Source organism: Tachyglossus aculeatus, chromosome 12, assembly GCF_015852505.1.
Source record: "Tachyglossus aculeatus isolate mTacAcu1 chromosome 12, mTacAcu1.pri, whole genome shotgun sequence".
NCBI classification, from domain to species: domain Eukaryota; kingdom Metazoa; phylum Chordata; class Mammalia; order Monotremata; family Tachyglossidae; genus Tachyglossus; species Tachyglossus aculeatus.
In genome coordinates this window covers 27,090,639-27,109,535 of record NC_052077.1, presented here as the reverse complement: position 1 = coordinate 27,109,535, position 18,897 = coordinate 27,090,639, and the positions used below count along the sequence as shown (strand labels likewise).

The window sequence follows — 18,897 nt, the reverse complement described above, 5'->3', positions numbered from 1 at the left end:
TTGGGAGCCAGAGGTCATGGGCTCAAATCCTGCCTCTGCCACTTGTCAGCTGTGTGACTTTGGGCAAGCCACTTAACTTCTCTGCGCCTCAGTTGCCTCATCTGTAAAATGGGAATTAAGACTGTGAGCCCCACGGGGGACAACCTGATCATTTTGTAACCTCCCCAGCGCTTAGAACAGTGCTTTGCACATAGTAAGCACTTAAGAAATGCTTATTATCATTATTATTGCTGTATTGTACTTTCAAAGTGCTTAGTACAGTGTTCTGCACACAGTAAGCGCTCAGTAAATACAATTGAAAGAATAAATGAATGCAGTATGGATTCTGGGCTGGATTCAATCAATCCATCAATGGCATTTATTGAGCGCTTACTATACGCCGAGCAATGTTCTAAGTGCTTAGGTAGATACAAGGTAATCAGGCTGTCCCACGTGGGGCTCACAGTTTTAATCACCATTTTACAGATGAGGTGACTGAGGCACAGAGAAGTTAAGCAACTTGCCCAAAGTCACACGGCAGACAAGTGGCAGAGCCAGTATTACAACCCTTGTCCTCCGACTCCCAAGCCAGTGACCTTTTCATTAAGCCACGTTGCTTCCCCTGCGCGTCCCCTGCTCGAATCGAATGAATGGCTCCTGGGGCTGGGACCCTGGGAAGTTCTGAAGGGCCCTTAGGGGTTCCCTAAGTGAATGCAGTGGCGAGGGGTGGCTGGGAGGGATCAGTTTAGTTGACACTCCCTGGAATCCAAGAAGGTGACCAGACAGCTGAATTTCAAATGGACAGTCCTGTAATTTGAGGGCCCACCCCTCCGGTCCCTTTAGGAATGCTGATCCTGGTGAGGAGGGATGACAAGAGGAGGGTGATATGTCTGCACATGTGTGTGTGAGTGGAGAGGGAGAGGAGCTGGGGGAGGGGGGCGGGAAGAGCAGGGGAGGCATGTAGCATAAAGGGTGCTCTCTACAAGCAAGCCCCTGTAGGATTCCAGGAACCAAAATCACCATAGTGGCTTCTGATGCTGGATGCCACTGGGCCCTGAGGAAGCAAAAAAGTTGTCACCCTGTAACCAGTAGCAGCCCCGGTTAACTGGCCTAGCTGGGCCCAGTTGCTGTAATCTGCTGCCACTTGGTTGTGGCAGGTGGTAACAGAGGTCAGAGAAAGGCAGCATTGCAGCAGATGGCAAATACCTTTCCCTTCTCTCCCTTCCTTTTTCATCCTCTGCTTTTCCCCCCCCTCTCCCCTCTCTGCTCCCATCTGATGCCACCCACTTAACTTCCCTCCTGCCAATAGGCCCCATCCCGTCAAGGCCATCAGAATTCTGGTCTCTCTAAACCCCTTGACCCTCCCTAAGTCCACAAGAGATTCAGGGGCCCCTGGGATACTATTTCCTCTTAGCATCTACCCTCCAAGGAACTCACAGCACTGGACTTCATTTGTTTGTAATACTTCACTTTTCTGTCATTCAATAATGGCCTTAGAACTAACATTAAACCCACGATCCTCGGATTCAATTGGCTTCCTGTGGGTGGAAAAAATGGCAGAAGTGCTTATTTTTGTTCTCAAAATTTTTGAGATAAGATCTCGAGCTCCCATGAAGTGAAGCAGCGTGGATCAGTGGAAAGAGCACGGGCTTTCGCGTCAGAGGTCATGGGTTCAAATCCCAGCTCCGCCAATTGTCAGCTGTGTGACTTTGGGCAAGTCGCTTGAACTTCTCTGTGCCTCAGTTCCCTCATCTGTAAAATGGGGATGAAGCCTGTGAGCCCCATGTGGGACAACCTGATCACCTTGTAACCTCCCCAGCGCTTAGAACAGTGCTTTGCACATAGTAAGCACTTAATAAATGCCATTAAAAAAATTTTTGGATATTTTAATAAATATGCTCTTTGATAGCAATAAGCTTTGATATAGGTAGGTTTGATAGGCTGGAGATCCTGAGAGGTAGAGGAAACTAGGAAAGCATGTCTTAAAAGCTTGAAAACATGGGTCCATTCATCAGTGACATTTAGGTCAGACGCACAAGGATCCCAAGTACTTGTTCTTAGGCAAACCATAATCAAACAGAGACACACTAAGTTGGGAGAATGATGGGAAGCTGTTGTCAGAGGGTTCCCATGGCTACTGTTGCTATGGAAACTGCCTCTCCAACTGCATGTAGGTCTAGTCTTTCTTGCCAGTGCATGAAGGCGATGGGAAAGGGCAAAGAAGAGAGGTGAAAGCAGTTTGATCCGCCTAGGGTTATGACAAACACTTTCAGGATTAGAAATCGAGTGAAGCAGAATATTGAAGCTTAAAAACAGGGATTGAGATCTGCAGGAAATACTCTCTTTGGAGGACACCCCCCCCACACATTAGAGGACTTCCTGCTGCTGAGAAGAAAGCTCAGCTACAATACTAGGGCTTAATTTGTGTTGACTACTGCAAGCAGGGCAATGGGGAAAGTATATTATAAATTATTTACTTACGTTAATGTCTGTCTGCCCTTCTAGACTGCACGCTCGTTGTGGGAGAGGAACGTGTTTACCAACTCTGTTGTACTCTCCCAAGGACTGAGAAATTTTGTCAGCTGAGGGACTCAAATTGCAGCATGTGTTTGTGTTTTGTGTGTGTGTGCAAGAGAGAGAGGGGAGAGGGGAGAAAGGGGAGAGAGAGAGAGAGAGCGAGAGAGGGAGAGAGAGAGAGAAAGAGAGAGAGAGAGAGAGAAAGAGAGAGAGAGAGAGAGAGCCCATTGGAATGCTGGCCTTCACCTCTACAGCTGAGACCACTTGGGAAAGGGACACTGGCCACATGCAATTCACTTGGAAATGGAAGTCACTTTAGGTGGGTGGCCCATTAACTGCTTCACGAAGTGTGTTCTGATCTGCTGTCTGCATGGCAGAGCAGGTAATCACTGTGTCACAGCACTCTTTCTGGTTCAGTGTCACGTGTCTGGACCCAGGAGAGGCAATTCATACCTCTTCCTAGCTGCAACGGAAACTCAATATTAGCTCAAAATGAAGAGAATTCAAAAACTTATTTCTTTCTTCCCTGTTCCCCTTTTTCACATATGAATTGCTTTCACCTAATTTAGTGTTTAGTTCCAGTCTAGACTGTAAGCTTGATATGGTCAGGGAACACGTCTGCGACACCTATCTACTTATCTACTTGTTTTGTTTTTTTGTCTGTCACCCCCCTTCTAAACTGTGAGCCCGTTGTTGGGTAGGGACCATCTCTATATGTTGCCAATTTGTACAGTGCTCTGCACACAGTAAGTGCTCAGTAAATACAATTGAATGAATGAATAATTCTGTTGCATTGTACTCTCCCAAGCAGGCACTACAGTGCTCTGCACATAGCAAGTGCTCAGTAAATACCATTGATTGATTGTTTGGGGATTTTTCCATATTTGCTAAAGACTCACTTTAGCCTTAGCAGCCACAGAGCCAAAGACAACACTTTAATGGAATTAATGGCCAGATGAGGTCTCTTTGCCATCCTTCCTCCCTCTGCCAAATGGAGCTGATGATATTTGCTATTTACCTGCCAGTTTGGGGGCATGTCAAAGGAATAATGAGCTAATGTTGGTAAGGTACTCCATGTTCTCTGGACCGCTGGCATGAGGAGTAAATGAAAAATATCATTGCTGCGGCTGTCCAGTGAAGTTTGTACAGAGAAATTATGTCAGTCCCAAGAAGGGCAGAAATGCATGCCTGTAAAGCTACAAGGACATGTTTTAAGGGAGTGTAGTCACCTCCAGCCTATCTCATAGTGATGATCACATGTGATTTAAATTCTTCCACAGACCTCTTCTCCAGATTTCAGTTTTCTGGCTCCCTCCTCCAACCTAACCAAAAAATAAATCAGCTGGCACCCAGCCTGGATAGGCTCTGCATAGGAATGGCATTGAGATTTTGGAGCCAGGGCTATTACCCAACCGCAGCCCAGCTAGGAAAACCTGAAAACAGAAACTTAAGGCATTGGGGGGCTGAAGAAATATTTGCTCTTCTGAATAAACAGAGCTGGGGGTGGGGGTGGGGGGAGGAATTTTCCTGGTTTAGCTTTCTTCTGTAATAAAATCATGTAGAAGCAGCAATTAAAACAGCACTTCTCTTATTGGTGTTATTTAAAGAATATTGTTATATAAATGCATATATTTCCAAGGGTGAGGGAAAACAAATGCTTTCTGTAAAAACTCACATTTCTCCAGCTGGAAGGCATTAATCTAAGCACTCGTTAAATGCTACTGTTGTTGATTAATGAAGAATTAATCACTTATTGAAGGCCTCTTTAGCTCTAAGGCACTAACACCAGTGCCTGAATTCATACCAACTTAGTTGTTTTGGATCATCTGCGACCATTCTCATGTTCTTGTGCTATAAGACTGTCTTTGTTGTGAGACTGATTTTCAGTATTTCCCTGTGTATCCCTTTGTGAGGTCAGAGACTCTACCCTTCCTCACCACCTTCTTTCCTCCCTCTCCTTTCCATACAGACTTTGGGCTGAGAACATGGAGTGCCTTACTAACATTAGCTCATAATTGCTTCTTGTGGGCAGGGAACATGTCTACCAACTCCATTGTACTGGACTCTCCCAAGCGCTTAGTACAGGGCTGTACACATAGTGAGCACTCAATAAATACTATTGATGATGATGAGGGAACTCTCTCCTCCTCATATCTCACAGATCAACACTGTTTTCAAAGTCCTACTAAAATCAATCTCTTCCAGGAAGCCTTTCCTGACTAATCTCTCATCTCCCCACCCTCTTCATCCTCTTTTCTGTGTTATCTATACACTTGGGTTTGTACACCTTAAGCACTTTGATACTCACCCAACATCAGTCCCCAGCACTTGTAATAATAATAATAATAATAATAATAATAATAATAATAATAATAATAATAGCAGTCAAGTACTTACTGTGTGCCAGGCACTGTACTAAGTGCTGGAGTGGATACAAGCAAATCAAACACTTATCCTATCCCACCTTGATTATTGTATCAGCCTCCTTGCTGACCTCCCAGCCTCCTGTCTCTCCCAACTCCAGTCCATACTCCATTCTGTTGCCCAAATTATTTTCCATCAAAAACATTGACCATGTTTCCCCACTCAAGAGACTCCAGTGGCTGCCCATCCACCTCTGCATCAAACAAAAATTTCTCATCATTGGCTTTACAGCACTTAATCACCTTGTCCCCTCCTAATTCACCTCGCTGCTCTCCTCTACAATCCAGCTCACACACTTCGTTCCACTAATACTAACCATCTCACTGTACCTCAAACTCACCTGTCTCACCGTCGATCTCTCTGCCACATCCTGCCTCTGGCCTGCCCTCCCTCCTTATATCAGGCAGATAATTGCTCTCCCTCACTTCAAAACGTTATTGAAGACACATCTCCTCCAAGACGCCTTCTCCGACTAAGGCCTCCTTCTCCTCTTCTCCCACTCCCTTCTGTACCACTCTTATTTCCTCCTTCATTCATCCTCCCTCCAATCCCTGCAGCACATATGTAGATATCTGTAATTTATCTACCTTTCTATTTATTTATATTAATGTCTGTCTTCCCCTCTATATTGCGAGCTCGTTGTGGGCAGAAATATGTCTGTTGTTATATTGTACTCTCCCAAACGCTTAGTACAGTGCTTTGCATACAGTAAGTGCTCAATATGATTGAATTGAATGAAGTTGGACACAGTCCCTGTCCCATGTGGGCTCACAGTCTCAATCCCCATTTTACAAATGAGGTAACTGAGGCAGAGAGGAGTGAAGTGGCTTCTCCAAGGTCATACAGCAGACAAGTGGTGGACTCAGGATTAGAACCCATGACTTTCTGATTCCTAGGCCTGTACTCTATCCACTCGTCATGCTGCTTCATATCCTTATACTTTGCCGCTCCCTGTACCTATAATTTAATGTCCCTCTACCCCACTAGATTGTCAGCAACTTGAAGGCAGAGATTATTTCTATTGAATTCTACTCTTAAGCACTTAGTACAGTGCTCTCTGCACATGTAAGCACTCAGCAAATACCACTGACCGCAGATTTCCACAAAATGTTTTATTTGACGTCAATACATCATGATGAGGAACTGAGAAACATATATATCCTAATGCATACCTCATCACTTGTAGGGCAGCAAAATGGCCATCTGATATTTTCAAGGGCCATCAGTAGCCACCATTCGCCTAGGCCTCAAATGTGGGCCACACCACTCTATTCTCTAGAAAAGGAGAACTAATTCTTCGAAGGAAAATGTGGTATCTACTTTCCAGTCATCAGAGACTTGACTTCCATGAAGAGATGATTCATTTCTAAGTTGGTCCTTGCTTCATCCATCCCCACCCTTCGAGGCCCACATCACTAGCAAGGAGGCAGACATCATGAAGTGAAGTTTGAAGTGTTGAAAGAAGTGGCTGATTATTCAAAACACTATCATCTGCTATTGCTCAGCACTTCATAGATCAGCTCTGATCAAAGGGAAAATCACAACTTGACCGATTCTTATGCCTTTTTCCCTTTGAGACTGGTAGAGAGGCAGACTGAGTAATGTTACAGGGAGCAGAAGGACAGTTTTATCTTGTAAGAGAGCTAATGACAGGGGTAGGAGACCCGCAAACTCCAGAGTAAACAGACAAGCTGGGACTCAGAGCAGGGGCAATGAGAGCAGCCTGTGAATTCAACTCTGCTCCTTCAAAGACTGAAGATCCCAACGGAAAAAAGTCAGCAGATGCTCAGATTGTTTTCCTTTCCAAGTGGCCCATTTCATTCTGTGCAAAACCACGCTCAAGCCCGAACCGCCTCAAATCATCTCAGAGTCAACGGGAGCCACTAGCCACATCTCGCCAGTTGATGGACACATTTTAATGGTAAATAGTTGCCCATGGCAAGACCTTCCTAATCCAGATGGAGGACTCCAAAATTAATTCCACATAGAATTTAGGGGCATTATAGAAAAACACTTTTGCCACTTTTCATTTGGACACTTGAAACTTGTCTGACAGTTGGAGGGAGGTACTTGAGAGAGTTTAGGTGGGTGGGAGGCCCTGGCTGGGTAGGGAAGGAAGGAAGAAAGAAAGGAAAGAAGGAAGCACTTGAAATCAATCAATCAATGGTATTTATTGAGCACTTACTATGAGCAGAGCTCTGTACTAAGCACATGGAAAAATACAACAGAATTGATAGATACAAGCCCTGCGCACAACGAGCTTACGGCCTAAATCAATGCCCCCCGGCCTCCTCTCAGCCCTAAGCACTAAATGGCTGGATAAATGGATCTGGGGGCTAAGTTTGGTGATATTTTTTGTGTCTTCCTGAGGGCTGAGGTAATGGAGGTTGGGGTGATGGTAGTGGTGGGGGAGGAGGAGGGGAGCTGGACTGTGCTGAGGGGTCCGATGGAGAGTGCTAGTTTGGGGTGCAGGGGTCGATCGGGTGAAAGCATCAATGCAATGTAAGCCAAGACCATGTCTACCGACTCTATCGTATTATGCTCTTCCAAGCAGTTAATACACTGTTCTGCACACGGAAAATGCTCAATAAATTAGAGGGATGGATTGATTGAACCAAGTAGAGCAGAAGAAACAAATGCCTAATGAATTTGGGAAGACAAGTTTGGGTTTGGGCAGAATGGATTTAACCAATGGCCAGAAGAAGCAGTTTTCTGGAGAAGAAGCCATCGGGGGCTCCTCGAGCCACCACAATCTCTCCCCTGTTACACCTCCAACAGGGGTTTGGAGAGATTCCTGACAGAATGGGTGATGGAGAAAACACGATTGTCTGGGAAAGACTTAGACTGTGATCTCCACGTTGGGCAGGGACATCGTCCGACCTGATTATCTTTACCCCATTTACCCCATTGTTTAGAACAGTGCTTGGCAGATATTAACTGCTTAACAAATACCACAGTTATTATTACTGGGTGAAATTCAGAGTGGCAGAGGACTGCTGATTTTGTGGTGGCCCCTCAGAGCCTTCATTGGTCCTGTGGTGAGGTGGTGGAGAGTTGGTGAAGTGTTTGAGCTTAGCTCTGTGATATGTCTCTAAGCAGCTTACTACAGTGCTCTGTCTACAGACTCCACAGACTCAGTACGTGGTGTCAATGCCATTGACGTTTTTAGTTGTGTGCTGGATTTGTGGGTAGGCAACGTGTCTATCAACTCTTTTGCATTGTACTCTCCCATGTGCTTAGCACAGTGCTCTACACACAGTAGCGAAATACCATTGATGATGACAGGATGTGAATTTGCATTTTGTAATGAAGTTGCTGTGTCACAGTGGGGGAAAGAAGGCTCGAGAGAGTGTAGAAGTCTAAAGGAATTCAGGCTTGGACTTATTTTCAGGTTTCCAAAAGTAGAAAATTATTTTAGAAGCTGAATCCTGAAATCCAGAGAGATCCCCGGGAGCTGTTCGCAGCTCAGCAACTTTCAGGTCACTTTGGAAAACTACTATCCAGGGTCAGTTTGATTCTATTAATATTTCCCTTCCTCAGAGCCTCAACTCTGGGCCACCTACAGTTAGAGCATGTGTTATTTGGTCTTTTTCTCCTCTCCACCTTTTTTTTTTAAAAAAACATTTATCATGTCCTTTTATTCCTACTTTCTCCCTTCTGGAAGGGATCCAAATAGTTCCAAAGAATTTTCTGCTGGATGAGTTCCAACTGAAAGTCAGAGGTAGATTTATTGGTGTCCCAGCACTGCCTTATTAACAATAGAATAATTTCGGCCCTTTTTTCCACATTCTTCCCTCTCTGTCCATTGACCATGTTGAGGGAAAAGGAAAATCATGAAGCTCAGAGGACTAATTCGTTTCTTTTTGTTTTCATCTTTAAAAAGAACAAAATATCTTCGTGGCCATGCTTGCGGGGTTTAGGTGGAGACTGGATAGTCAGAATGACAGCTTGAGTTCCACATTTGCTTCATCTTTCCACGCTGACAGGACTGACTTGGTTCCAAATGAGATGCTTCTCTCGGCATTCCGAGAAGAAAATGTCCTTTAGGGAACCCTTCCATCTGACGGTAGTCATATTTTGATTAGCACCAGTTACTCCTTAAGGTGACACCTCTGAGCTTCAGAATCTAATATCAGATGGTCTCTGCATTGTTTCTCCATTCTCCTGAAGGAAACTAAAGTATTTGGATATCTGTAGCTGGTGTTTTTAGGCATTCATGCTGGACTGACATCTTTAACAGACTGGCTCTTTTAGGACAACAGGCTTATGCTGAAAGGTTTATCTCTTGCATTCTCCACAACTCGACCTGCTTTCACGGGAATTGAAAGAGAACCATTTTTCAACAAGGGAATCAAAGAGATGGAAGAATCTTTACCCAGCTATCCATCTTTCTCTGGCTGACTGGTTTTGGGGCCCTGAAACATTCCAGCAAAACTGTGTTGTAGCATGGGGTTAGAACTCGGAAACTGTTGAGGGAAATCAGAGCCGAACTGCACTTCCTCTGCTATCATTATTATTATTGTTGTTGTTATTATTCTATTTCTGAAGCTCTTACTATGTGTCAAGCACTATTCCATGCCCTGGGCAGATATAAACTCTAAGCACTGGGGTAGAAATAAATGAATCCTGTTGGACGCAATCCCTTCTCCTGGACCTTGCAGTCTAAGTAGGGGGGGAGAACAGACATTAGATCCTCTTTAAGATGAAGAAACTGAGGATCTGAGAAGTTAAGTGACTTGCCCAAAGTCACACAGCAGGCAGCTGACAGAGCCAGGTTTAAACCCCAGGTTCTACGACTCCCGGGCCTTTACTCTTTCCACTAGGTCATGCTATTCTTCCATTCGTGAATTGGCTATTATGCCTTTTCTGGAGGGCATTAACTCTTCCAGATCTTCAGGGTTTTCAGTGGAGGTTTAGAGATCTGCCATGGTACACAGTTACCAAGTAGCACATCAATTAATAGTATTTAATGTATGCCTGTAAGCTTGCTGTGGGCAGAGAATATCTGCCAACTCTGTTGTATTGTACTCTCCCAAGTGCCTAAGTACAGTCCTCTGCACATAGTAAGAGCTCAATAAATTCCACTGATGATGATGATGATTCCTGCTATATGCCGAGAAGTAGGCTAAGGGCTTGGGAGACCACAATCCCTGACCTCAAGTAGCTTTCAATCAATCAATTGTATTTACTGAGCACTTACTGTGTGGAAAGCACTGTGCTAAGTACTTGGGTAAGTACAATACAGTGCAGTTGGTAGGTACATTCCCTACCCACAAGGTGCTTATAGTCTAGAGATGGAGTGTCAGCTGGCAGGAATATATCACTTGTTTATTTTGTATTTCCCAAGCACTTAGTGTAATGCATTGCACCCAGGGGATGTTCAGTAAATATTACTATTGTTACTGAACTAAAATAATTTTCAAATAGAAGGAAGGAGGGAAAGTGGATATATGAGTTAGTGTTTAAGTAATAGAAAGTGGAAGGGAGGTACAGAAGTGCTTTGGATGATTGTGACTGCATAAGGGCAGAGTTTGAAGTGGGTGTGTGTGTATATATATATATATATATACATATATATATATATATATAGTATTCTTCAAAATATTCCCAATCTGCTGTCCAAGGTAGAGGCAAAATGACAATACAGATTTCTCAGTCAATCAATCTCTTGTCCTCCAGGAGGGGAAACCATGTATTTAATTTTGATTGCTAGAGAAGCAGTGTTGCCTACTGACTAGAGCAAGGGTCTGAGAGTTAGAGGGACCTGGGTTTTAATCCCAGCTCTTCTGCTTGTCTGCTGTGTGACCTTGGTCAACTTCTCTGTGCCTCTGTGCCTAGGTTACTTCATGTGTAAAATGGGGATTATGACTGTGAGCCTTTCCAACCTGATTAGCTCGTATCTACTCCAGCACTTAGTACAGGGCCTGGCGCATAGTAAGAGCTTAACAAATACCTTGAAAAAAAAAAAGATTCTTCTGTCACTCAAGGGCACCTCAAAGACAGGCATAGATCTGCCCAAACCTCCTTTCCTTTCTCCCCTGGCCAAGCAGGGTGCTTAGTATGCGATAAGTACTGAACATCAGCAACAGAGGCAGCTCTTCTTTCCTTGCCAACTATTGCTCCCTGGTAGGCATCCTCTCTTAGGTGGAATATGTGGTGCAAAAGAAAGCCTTGGAAAACTCTTTTTCAATGAGTTATGGGAATACCTAATACTTATGTATTTATATCCATATTCTGGCACTTATGTACATAAGTTTATTCAATTATGTTTTCCCTTTATTCTATTTCATCCTTACCTATTCATCTACTATTGGCTAGAGCCCACACTATTTGTAAATCATTTTTATCTGCTGCCTTCCCCATTCGATTACAAGGTTCTGGAGCTTGGAGAACATGTGCTGTGCTTCTGTTGCCCTCTCCCAGGGGCTTACCACAACGTCCTGCACTCAGCAGGTGCTCCATAAATACCACTGGCAGATTGATTGCCTGATTGAGGGGCATTTAAATTTAATCTTTGAGACCACGGTCCAGTGTTTAAAACAAGACTGAGAACTCCTGGCCTGGACAATCCCCAAACTGAATAATGTAAAAACTTTATACAGCTGAGAAATTTAACGGATTTACTTAAAATCACCCAAATTAGTACTGGGACCTCATCTGTAAATGGGGATTGAGACTGTGAACCCCTTGTGGGACAGGGACTGTGTCCAACCTGATTTGCTTCTATTCACCCCAGCGCCTAGTACAGTGCCTGGCATGTAGAAAGCACTTAACAAGTGTAATTATTATTATTGTTACTACTATTAGGAACAGTAGCTTGGAAAGTACAGATTCCTCTGCATACCTGGGCAGGAAGGAGAGAATGATTATTTACCTGAATTGTGCCCCAGAGAAGAAAGCGAAACCCTGAACTAAAATATTGGCACAGCACCCCGGACACTGGCTAATAGAGGTTTGGAAGTATAGAAGGAAAAATCAATACTCACCTTTGAGCCTTCGTACATTTTTCTCAAAAATCTGACAATGTTCAACCTTTTAAGCTTTTCTTCTGAAATGGAAGAAAACAGGTTTAATTTTGATTACGGAGCCTGGATAATCGCAAGTCCAGCTGGAAGCCATAAGCAGTTACCAAGCCGCTCATGACATCCCTGGGGCGGAGGAGACATTTTTCACATTCTGGAGCTGCAGGGACACAATCTGGCAAACTAATGAAAGAGTCTTCACTTTGGGTAATGTGAAACCTTGCCCGCTGCAATTAAATCTTTACTCCAGGGTGGCGGTGGAATATTTAACAAGGCTTTTCAAATTAAGGGGCTGTGTTTCCTACAGAACCAGAGCAGTGCATCAAACCAAAACAAAAACAGCCTTGAGAGCAGATGGCAGTTAGAACTTTGTGGTGCCACAGCCTACGCCATGGAGTTATTCTAGAAGGAAAGTAATAGGGATTTTCTTCCCCAGTTAAAGAAAACATGAGTAATCCAAAGTGGTTCTTTCACTTTCTTTAATGGCTTCTGAGTAGTAGAATTAGGAAGTCAGCTGCACAAATGGAAGTGATTACTCTTCCCTTTTCCCCAAACATTTCGTTTGGGGGATTTCTCCCCCTTTACATCGGATACCTCATGTTTTTCCCGATGATGCAACTGAGCCTCGACAGAAGTTGTTTCATTTGTCACGTTAAATTGCGTAGTCAACTAATTTTGTAAAATATGAGCATGTACATGCAGGCAAACCAGAAAAATAAATATTTATTCAAAGGCCTAGGCCCTCCAAAATAAAGCCTCAAGAAAAACAGTTTTCAATCAATTGAACTTACTTTCTTTTTCTAATAGAGTTTACTTCTGTCAGCTGACATTTTAAGGGTAATTAGCTCATTTTCTCAGCAGCTGGGAAATGAAAATGTAGACAGGTAGGCATGGCACTTCTCTTAAGGGGTCGGGCTCTCTCGCTATGCACTTGCTGTAAATATTATTAAAATATTATCACTATTGTCAGCCTCTTCTCTCTCAGTGATGTGCTGGGAAATTAGTTTATATGCATGGCTTTTAAGTTCTCTTCCTTTTTTTTAATGGTACTTGTTGCTACGTGCTGAGTACTGAGCACCTGAGTACTGAGTGCTGAGAAGCAGTGTGGCTTAGAGGAAAGAGCATGGACTTGGGAGCTGGAGGTCATGGGTTCAAATCCTGACCCCTCCACATGTCTGCTATGTGACTTTGGGCAAGTCGCTTAACTTCTCTGTGCCTCAGTTACCTCATCTGTAAAATGGGGATTAAGACTGTGAGCCCCACATGGGACAACCTGATCACTTTGTATCCTCCCCAGTGCTTAGAACAGTGCTTTGCACATAGTAAGTGCTTAACAAATGTCATTATTATTATTATTATTACTGTACTAAGTAGATACAAGATATTTAGGTCAGACACAGTCCCTGACCCACAAAGGACTCACAGCCTAAATTGGAGGGTGGAGGATTTAATCTCCATTTTATAGATGAGGTAACTGAGGCACAGAGAAGTTAACTGACTTGCCTAAGGTCACTCAGCAGACAAATGGTGGAGCTGGGATTAGAATTCAGGTCATTTGACTTCTAGATTTCTAGGTCCAGGCTCTTTCCAGTTGGCCATGCTGCTTTCCTGTTCCCCCTAATAGTAGTTATTCAGTCAATTTGCAATGCAAAAAGTCCGGGCTTCCTGATCATTTCATGCCCATGTTTGTCTTTTTGGGTCTTTTTCCTCTCCCAAACAAACCACCTAGACATTTCTGTCTACAATATTAAAATCATTTGGGGAATTTCACTACTTCCCAAAGCATCTTATTCTGATCAAGACTCAATTCAGGTGGGAGTCTCTCAGGAAAATCCAGTTTCTTCTTTAAAACCACAACTATGGTGTCCTGGCTGATGATTCTGCCTTCAGCACAGGGCTCTTGTTTTCCTGCAACTGTTCTGAGCCGAAAATGTCAGGGAGTAAAACTCCGTTCTCCCAGAAAGTACAGGACATGCCAAATGGTCTCCAAATATGTTTCTCAAAATTTTCCATGCAGCATCAGTGGGTTTTTCAGGCTTTCAGGGACCAGAAATAACAAAAATTGATGGAGTTGAAAGCAAGAAACAGTTTAAGGTCACAAATCTAGAGAAGCAGCATGGCTCAGTGGAAAGAGCATGGGCTTTCGAGTCAGAGGTCATGGGTTCAAATCCCATCTCTGCCAATTGTCAGCTTTGTGACTTTGGGCAAGTCGCTTGAACTTCTCTGTGCCTCAGTTCCCTCATCTGTAAAATGGGGATGAAGCCTGTGAGCCCCATGTGGGACAACCTGATCACCTTGTAACCTCCCCAGCGCTTAGAACAGTGCTTTGCACATAGTAAGCGCTTAATAAATGTCATAATTATTATTATTTAGAAAATTGGTCATTGAGCCTTTCGGCCACAACATAGATAAGGAGTCAGAGCCCGAAAAGGCCAGAAATGGACTGAGTTACCAGTTACCTCACTCTTGTGATGCTGCAATGTAAACACCGAAGGCCGAAAGGGAAGTTTCCACATAGTGCCCTACAGGAAATAGCAGAAAAGGGTGACCGTTTTCTGGAGCCTACATTAAGCAAGCAGGCTGCCTTCCCAGACCCTACGCAAATAGGAGCTGTTTCACATATGTGGATAGAAACTGCCCTGTTTGGGAGCCCTTCTGCCTAGCGGGAGTTCTCAAGTCATGGCATAGAATCAATCAATCAATCAATCAATCGTATTTATTGAGCGCTTACTGTGTGCAGAGCACTGTACTAAGCACTTGGGAAGTACAGAACTGTAGCCAGGAGCCAAGTGCTCAGACCCTAGGCCAGACCAAAGTTTCAAGGTAGGGATCTGATTCAGTATTCTCACCTGGGACCTCCCTCCCCTCTTTCCGGGCAAGTCAGCATCTCCCTGGGAAGTGCTCTCCCAAAACGCTATGATCTAAGAGTGGAGGTTACCCTGCAGGCCCGGGCAACGGCAGGATAGACAAGGCATAATCCACCCTCTTCCCGACTCACTATTGGAATCTCTGGTCCTTGTCACCTCATTTTTCTTTCCTCCGTACAATGAGAGGAGTAAATTCTAGAGAGGGAGCTACCGGTTACAGGAAGAAAGAGACATTTTTGCCTCCTCCCTGCTATACACCTGCCCCTCGAGGCTTGCTTGTGTCCTGCCCTTCTGAGTCCTTCTTGCTGTTTCAAGAGGTTTTAAAGCCAGCTGGGAAACCTCAAGGACAGAGTTGGGGAGAGGAGAGTTACAGGGTTGTGGGGAGAGTTTGGGGGCACTGCTTCCTGCTGGGCTCCACAATGACATTCAGGGGCGGAGGTGAAGAGAATATGTGGGAATGGAAAGGGCAGGGCACTTTTGAATGAATTGTAGCATTTATTCCATGTTCACTATGTGCTAAGCTCCAAGGCAGTAGGTACTACTACTACTACTACTAATGATGATGATGGTATTTTTTTAAGCGCTTAATATATTTGTTAAAGTGCTTACAATGTGTCAAGCATTGCTCTAAACTCTGGGGTAGATTCAAGCTAATCAGGTTGGACATAGTCTCTGTCCCACACGGGGCTTACAGTCTTAATCCCTATTTTTCAGGTGAGAAAACTGAGGCACAATGACTTAAATCCTACTTCACTAATAGCTACTATACCTGTAATTTGTTTATATTAATGTCTGTCTCCCCTTCTACACTGCAAGCTCATTGTGGGCAGGGAATGTGTCAATTGTTATATTGCACTCTCCCAATCGCTTAGTACAGTGCTCTGCACATAGTAAGTGCTCAATAAATATGATTGACTGGCTGACAGCAGACAAGTGGTGGAGCTGGAATTAGAACCCAGGTCCTTCTGATTCCCAGGCCTGTGCTCTATTCACTGGGTGATGCTACTTCTCAATGATGAGCTACAACGTGATGAGCTCAGATGCAGTCATTGTCCTACTTTATCCCCATTTTCCAGATGAGGAAACGAAGGCCTAGGGAGATGAAGCGTCTTGTTCAAGGTCATAGAGTAAATCCTCCTGTTCATGGGCTGTGGGTCTCTCCTGTCACCGAAAGGTTTGATGGAGGCTGTAGGGTCCTGGGGCCTGGCTGGCAGGACATCTCCATCTTTGATCCATGGGAAAAAGCATTAGAGCCCGTCCTTGGAGGCGGGCGAAAGACAAGAGGGTGGGCCTTTTAGACTGTGAGCCCACTGTTGGGTAGGGACTGTCTCTATACGTTGCCAATTTGTACTTCCCAAGCGCTTAGTACAGTGCTCTGCACATAGTAAGCGCTCAATAAATACGATTGATGATGGGGCAGGTTTGGAAGCTAGAACAGGAGCTTCCCCGTTTCTCCCATAGCCCAGAAGGGCTAGAGGAAAGCAGGACGAAGCCACTGTCTCTCTCTAGCTTCCTTCCCCAAATTCAGTTTGAAGACCTGGAACTCAGGCCTTTGCCATCCCCTTCAACCGGTGGACATGACTGATGTCAGACATCCTGCTTGGACTTAATACTAAATTTTCATCATGATGAGCCCAATTAATAATGATGTTACTATTAACAATTTGTTAAGCACTTACTATGGGCTAAAAACTGTATGAAATGCTCGGGTTGATATAAGCAGATCAGATAGAGCCACTGTTGCACATGGGAGTCACAGGGAGAGAGAGAGAGAGAGAAGAAGGTGTTTTATTTCCATTTTACAGACGGGATAACTGGGGCACAGAGAAGTGACTTGCTCAAGGTGATGCAACAGGCAAGTGATGGAACCGGTATGGAACCGGCAGGCAAGTGATGGAACCGGGAAGCAGAGTGGCTCAGTGGAAAGAGCACGGGCTTTGGAGTCAGAGGCCATGGGTTCAAATCCCGGCTCTGCCACTTGTCAGCTGTGTGACTTTGGGCAAGTCACTTCACTTCTCTGGGCCTCAGTTCCCTCATCTGTAACATGGGGATGAAGACTGTGAGTCCCTCATGGGACAACCTGATTACCTTGTATCTACCCCAGCGCTTAGAACAGTGCTTTGCACATAGTAAGTGCTTAACAAATACCAACATCATCATTATTATTATTATTATTAGAACCCAAGTCCTCTGACTCCCAAGCCCATACTCTTTCCATTAGGCCATTATGCCCCTCAGCTATTTCCTGAGTCTTTCCTTTCTTTTATTTAAGAAGAAGTCCAGTATCAGCTGCCTATGGCCATTGGCAGAGAGAGCTAGGATGTGTCTCATTTGGAAGCCTTCTCCTCTTTTCCTGGAAAGATCATGGGACAGAATAAGTTTTCATTGCTGACTGGATGGTTCTTTCTCTTTCAGGCAACCTAAACCTGAGATCTTGGATCAACAGGGGCCAGGAAGCCGAAGCTGGCTTGCATGGAACTGTGCAAACTATGAGGATATTGCCCGAAGAAATTACCAACGCTCTCCAGGGGTCAAGGACCAGTGGGCAGCCATGGACTCCTCATTAGCTCAGCCCAATTTCCCCAAAATCTCTCTCACCCCTAAAGAAATTCGAGTTCCGTGTAAACCAGTCTTTTCTCCCACCTCTTCCGCTCATCCATGCCTCACCTTTTCCAAGAATGGAGAAGCCTAACGGAATGTGTAAATTTGGTTGGAGAAAACTCTGTCATGGCTACAGGGTTTACACTAGAAAAACGTCTTCTGGTAAACTATTTCCTCAGTTTTAAGAAAGCTTAGCTCCCACATATGCAAAAACGGGAGGCAATCCCTCCCTTCCCAACCCCCCAAATCTAGTTAGAGCCAACCTCAAAAACTAAGCCTTTCTCCCTTCAGAATCTGGACTATGCCCATTGGAGAATCATGTCTGAACAAGGGAAAATGCACAGTAAAGTCTTTGTTTTTTAGTCAAGGAAAGTGTCATTGATTTAAGTATACAGCTTATGGCCAGGGATGTGAACCACCTTTGTTTCTTCCCTGAGCAGTTCGGTCATCCGGGGCTATCGGATTTCCAGGATCAGCAACAGAATTTATTGAAGCCAATTCACTGAGTACCGTGGACAGGTCAGCACCTTAGGTATTTGAGAACACGCACTGGAGGTTGAGGTGGGGAGGGGGAGAGGAAAGGGGCGGCTTAGCTTCGGCAACTGGAGAGCCGCAAACCAAAAATATAATCGGGCCAAGAGGTGCTGGCCAAAAATTTTTCTTCTAACCAGAATGGCAAGCGGGCATCCTCGCAGGGGATAGCAGTGACTGCTGGGGGAAGCAGGTGCTCAGAGCAGCACGGGGAAGGGGAGCCTGGGAATCAGAAGGACTTGGGTTCTAATCCCGGCTCTGCCACATAATCATAATGATGGTATTTGTTAAGCGCTTACTATGTGCAAAGCACTGTGTCTGCTGTGTGACCTTGGGCAAGTCACAACTTCTCTGGGCCTAAATTACCTCATCCGTAAAATGGGGATTAAGAGTATAAGACCCAGTGTGGGACAGGCACTACGTCCAATCTGATTAACATGTATTTATCCCAGTGCTTAGAACAGTGCTTGTCACACAGTAAGTGCTGAACAAGTACCATTATTATTATTATTGTTGTTTTTATTGTTATTAAAGGATGAGAGGAAGAGAGCAGCATTCCCTGGTTGGGGGAATTGGCAGCGAACAAGAGAGAGCTGGGGAAGCAGGCTAAGGTGGCACATTGAGGCCCTCCTGACCTGGGCTCAAGTATATTGGGGTGTCGCTGCCACCGCCACCACAAAATAACAATTAACAAGCCACAATCCTCTCTGGAGGCCCATTGCTCTCACCACCCTACGAGAAACAGCATGGTCTATCCTGTATATATGTTTGTACATATTTATTACTCTATTTATTTATTTTACTTGTACATATCTATCCTATTTATTTTATTTTGTTAGTATGTTTGGTCTTGTTCTCTGTCTCCCCCTTTTAGACTGTGAGCCCACTGTTGGGTAGGGACTGTCTCTATATGTTGCCAATTTGTACTTCCCAAGCGCTTAGTACAGTGCTCTGCA

At 44.5% G+C, this 18,897-nt stretch overlaps 1 protein-coding gene across 1 annotated transcript in view; it reads left to right on the top strand.

Moving 5' to 3' along the window:
* C12H4orf45 (chromosome 12 C4orf45 homolog) overlaps window positions 1-17,777 on the top strand; it is a 52,449-nt gene extending 34,672 nt beyond the window's left edge. Inside the window, exon 4 of the mRNA XM_038755262.1 lies at window positions 17,225-17,777. Within this exon, the coding sequence (XP_038611190.1) occupies window positions 17,225-17,501 (277 nt within the window). The 3' untranslated portion in view covers window positions 17,502-17,777. The remainder of the gene's footprint in view (window positions 1-17,224) is intronic.
* The last annotated feature ends 1,120 nt before the right edge of the window (window positions 17,778-18,897 follow it).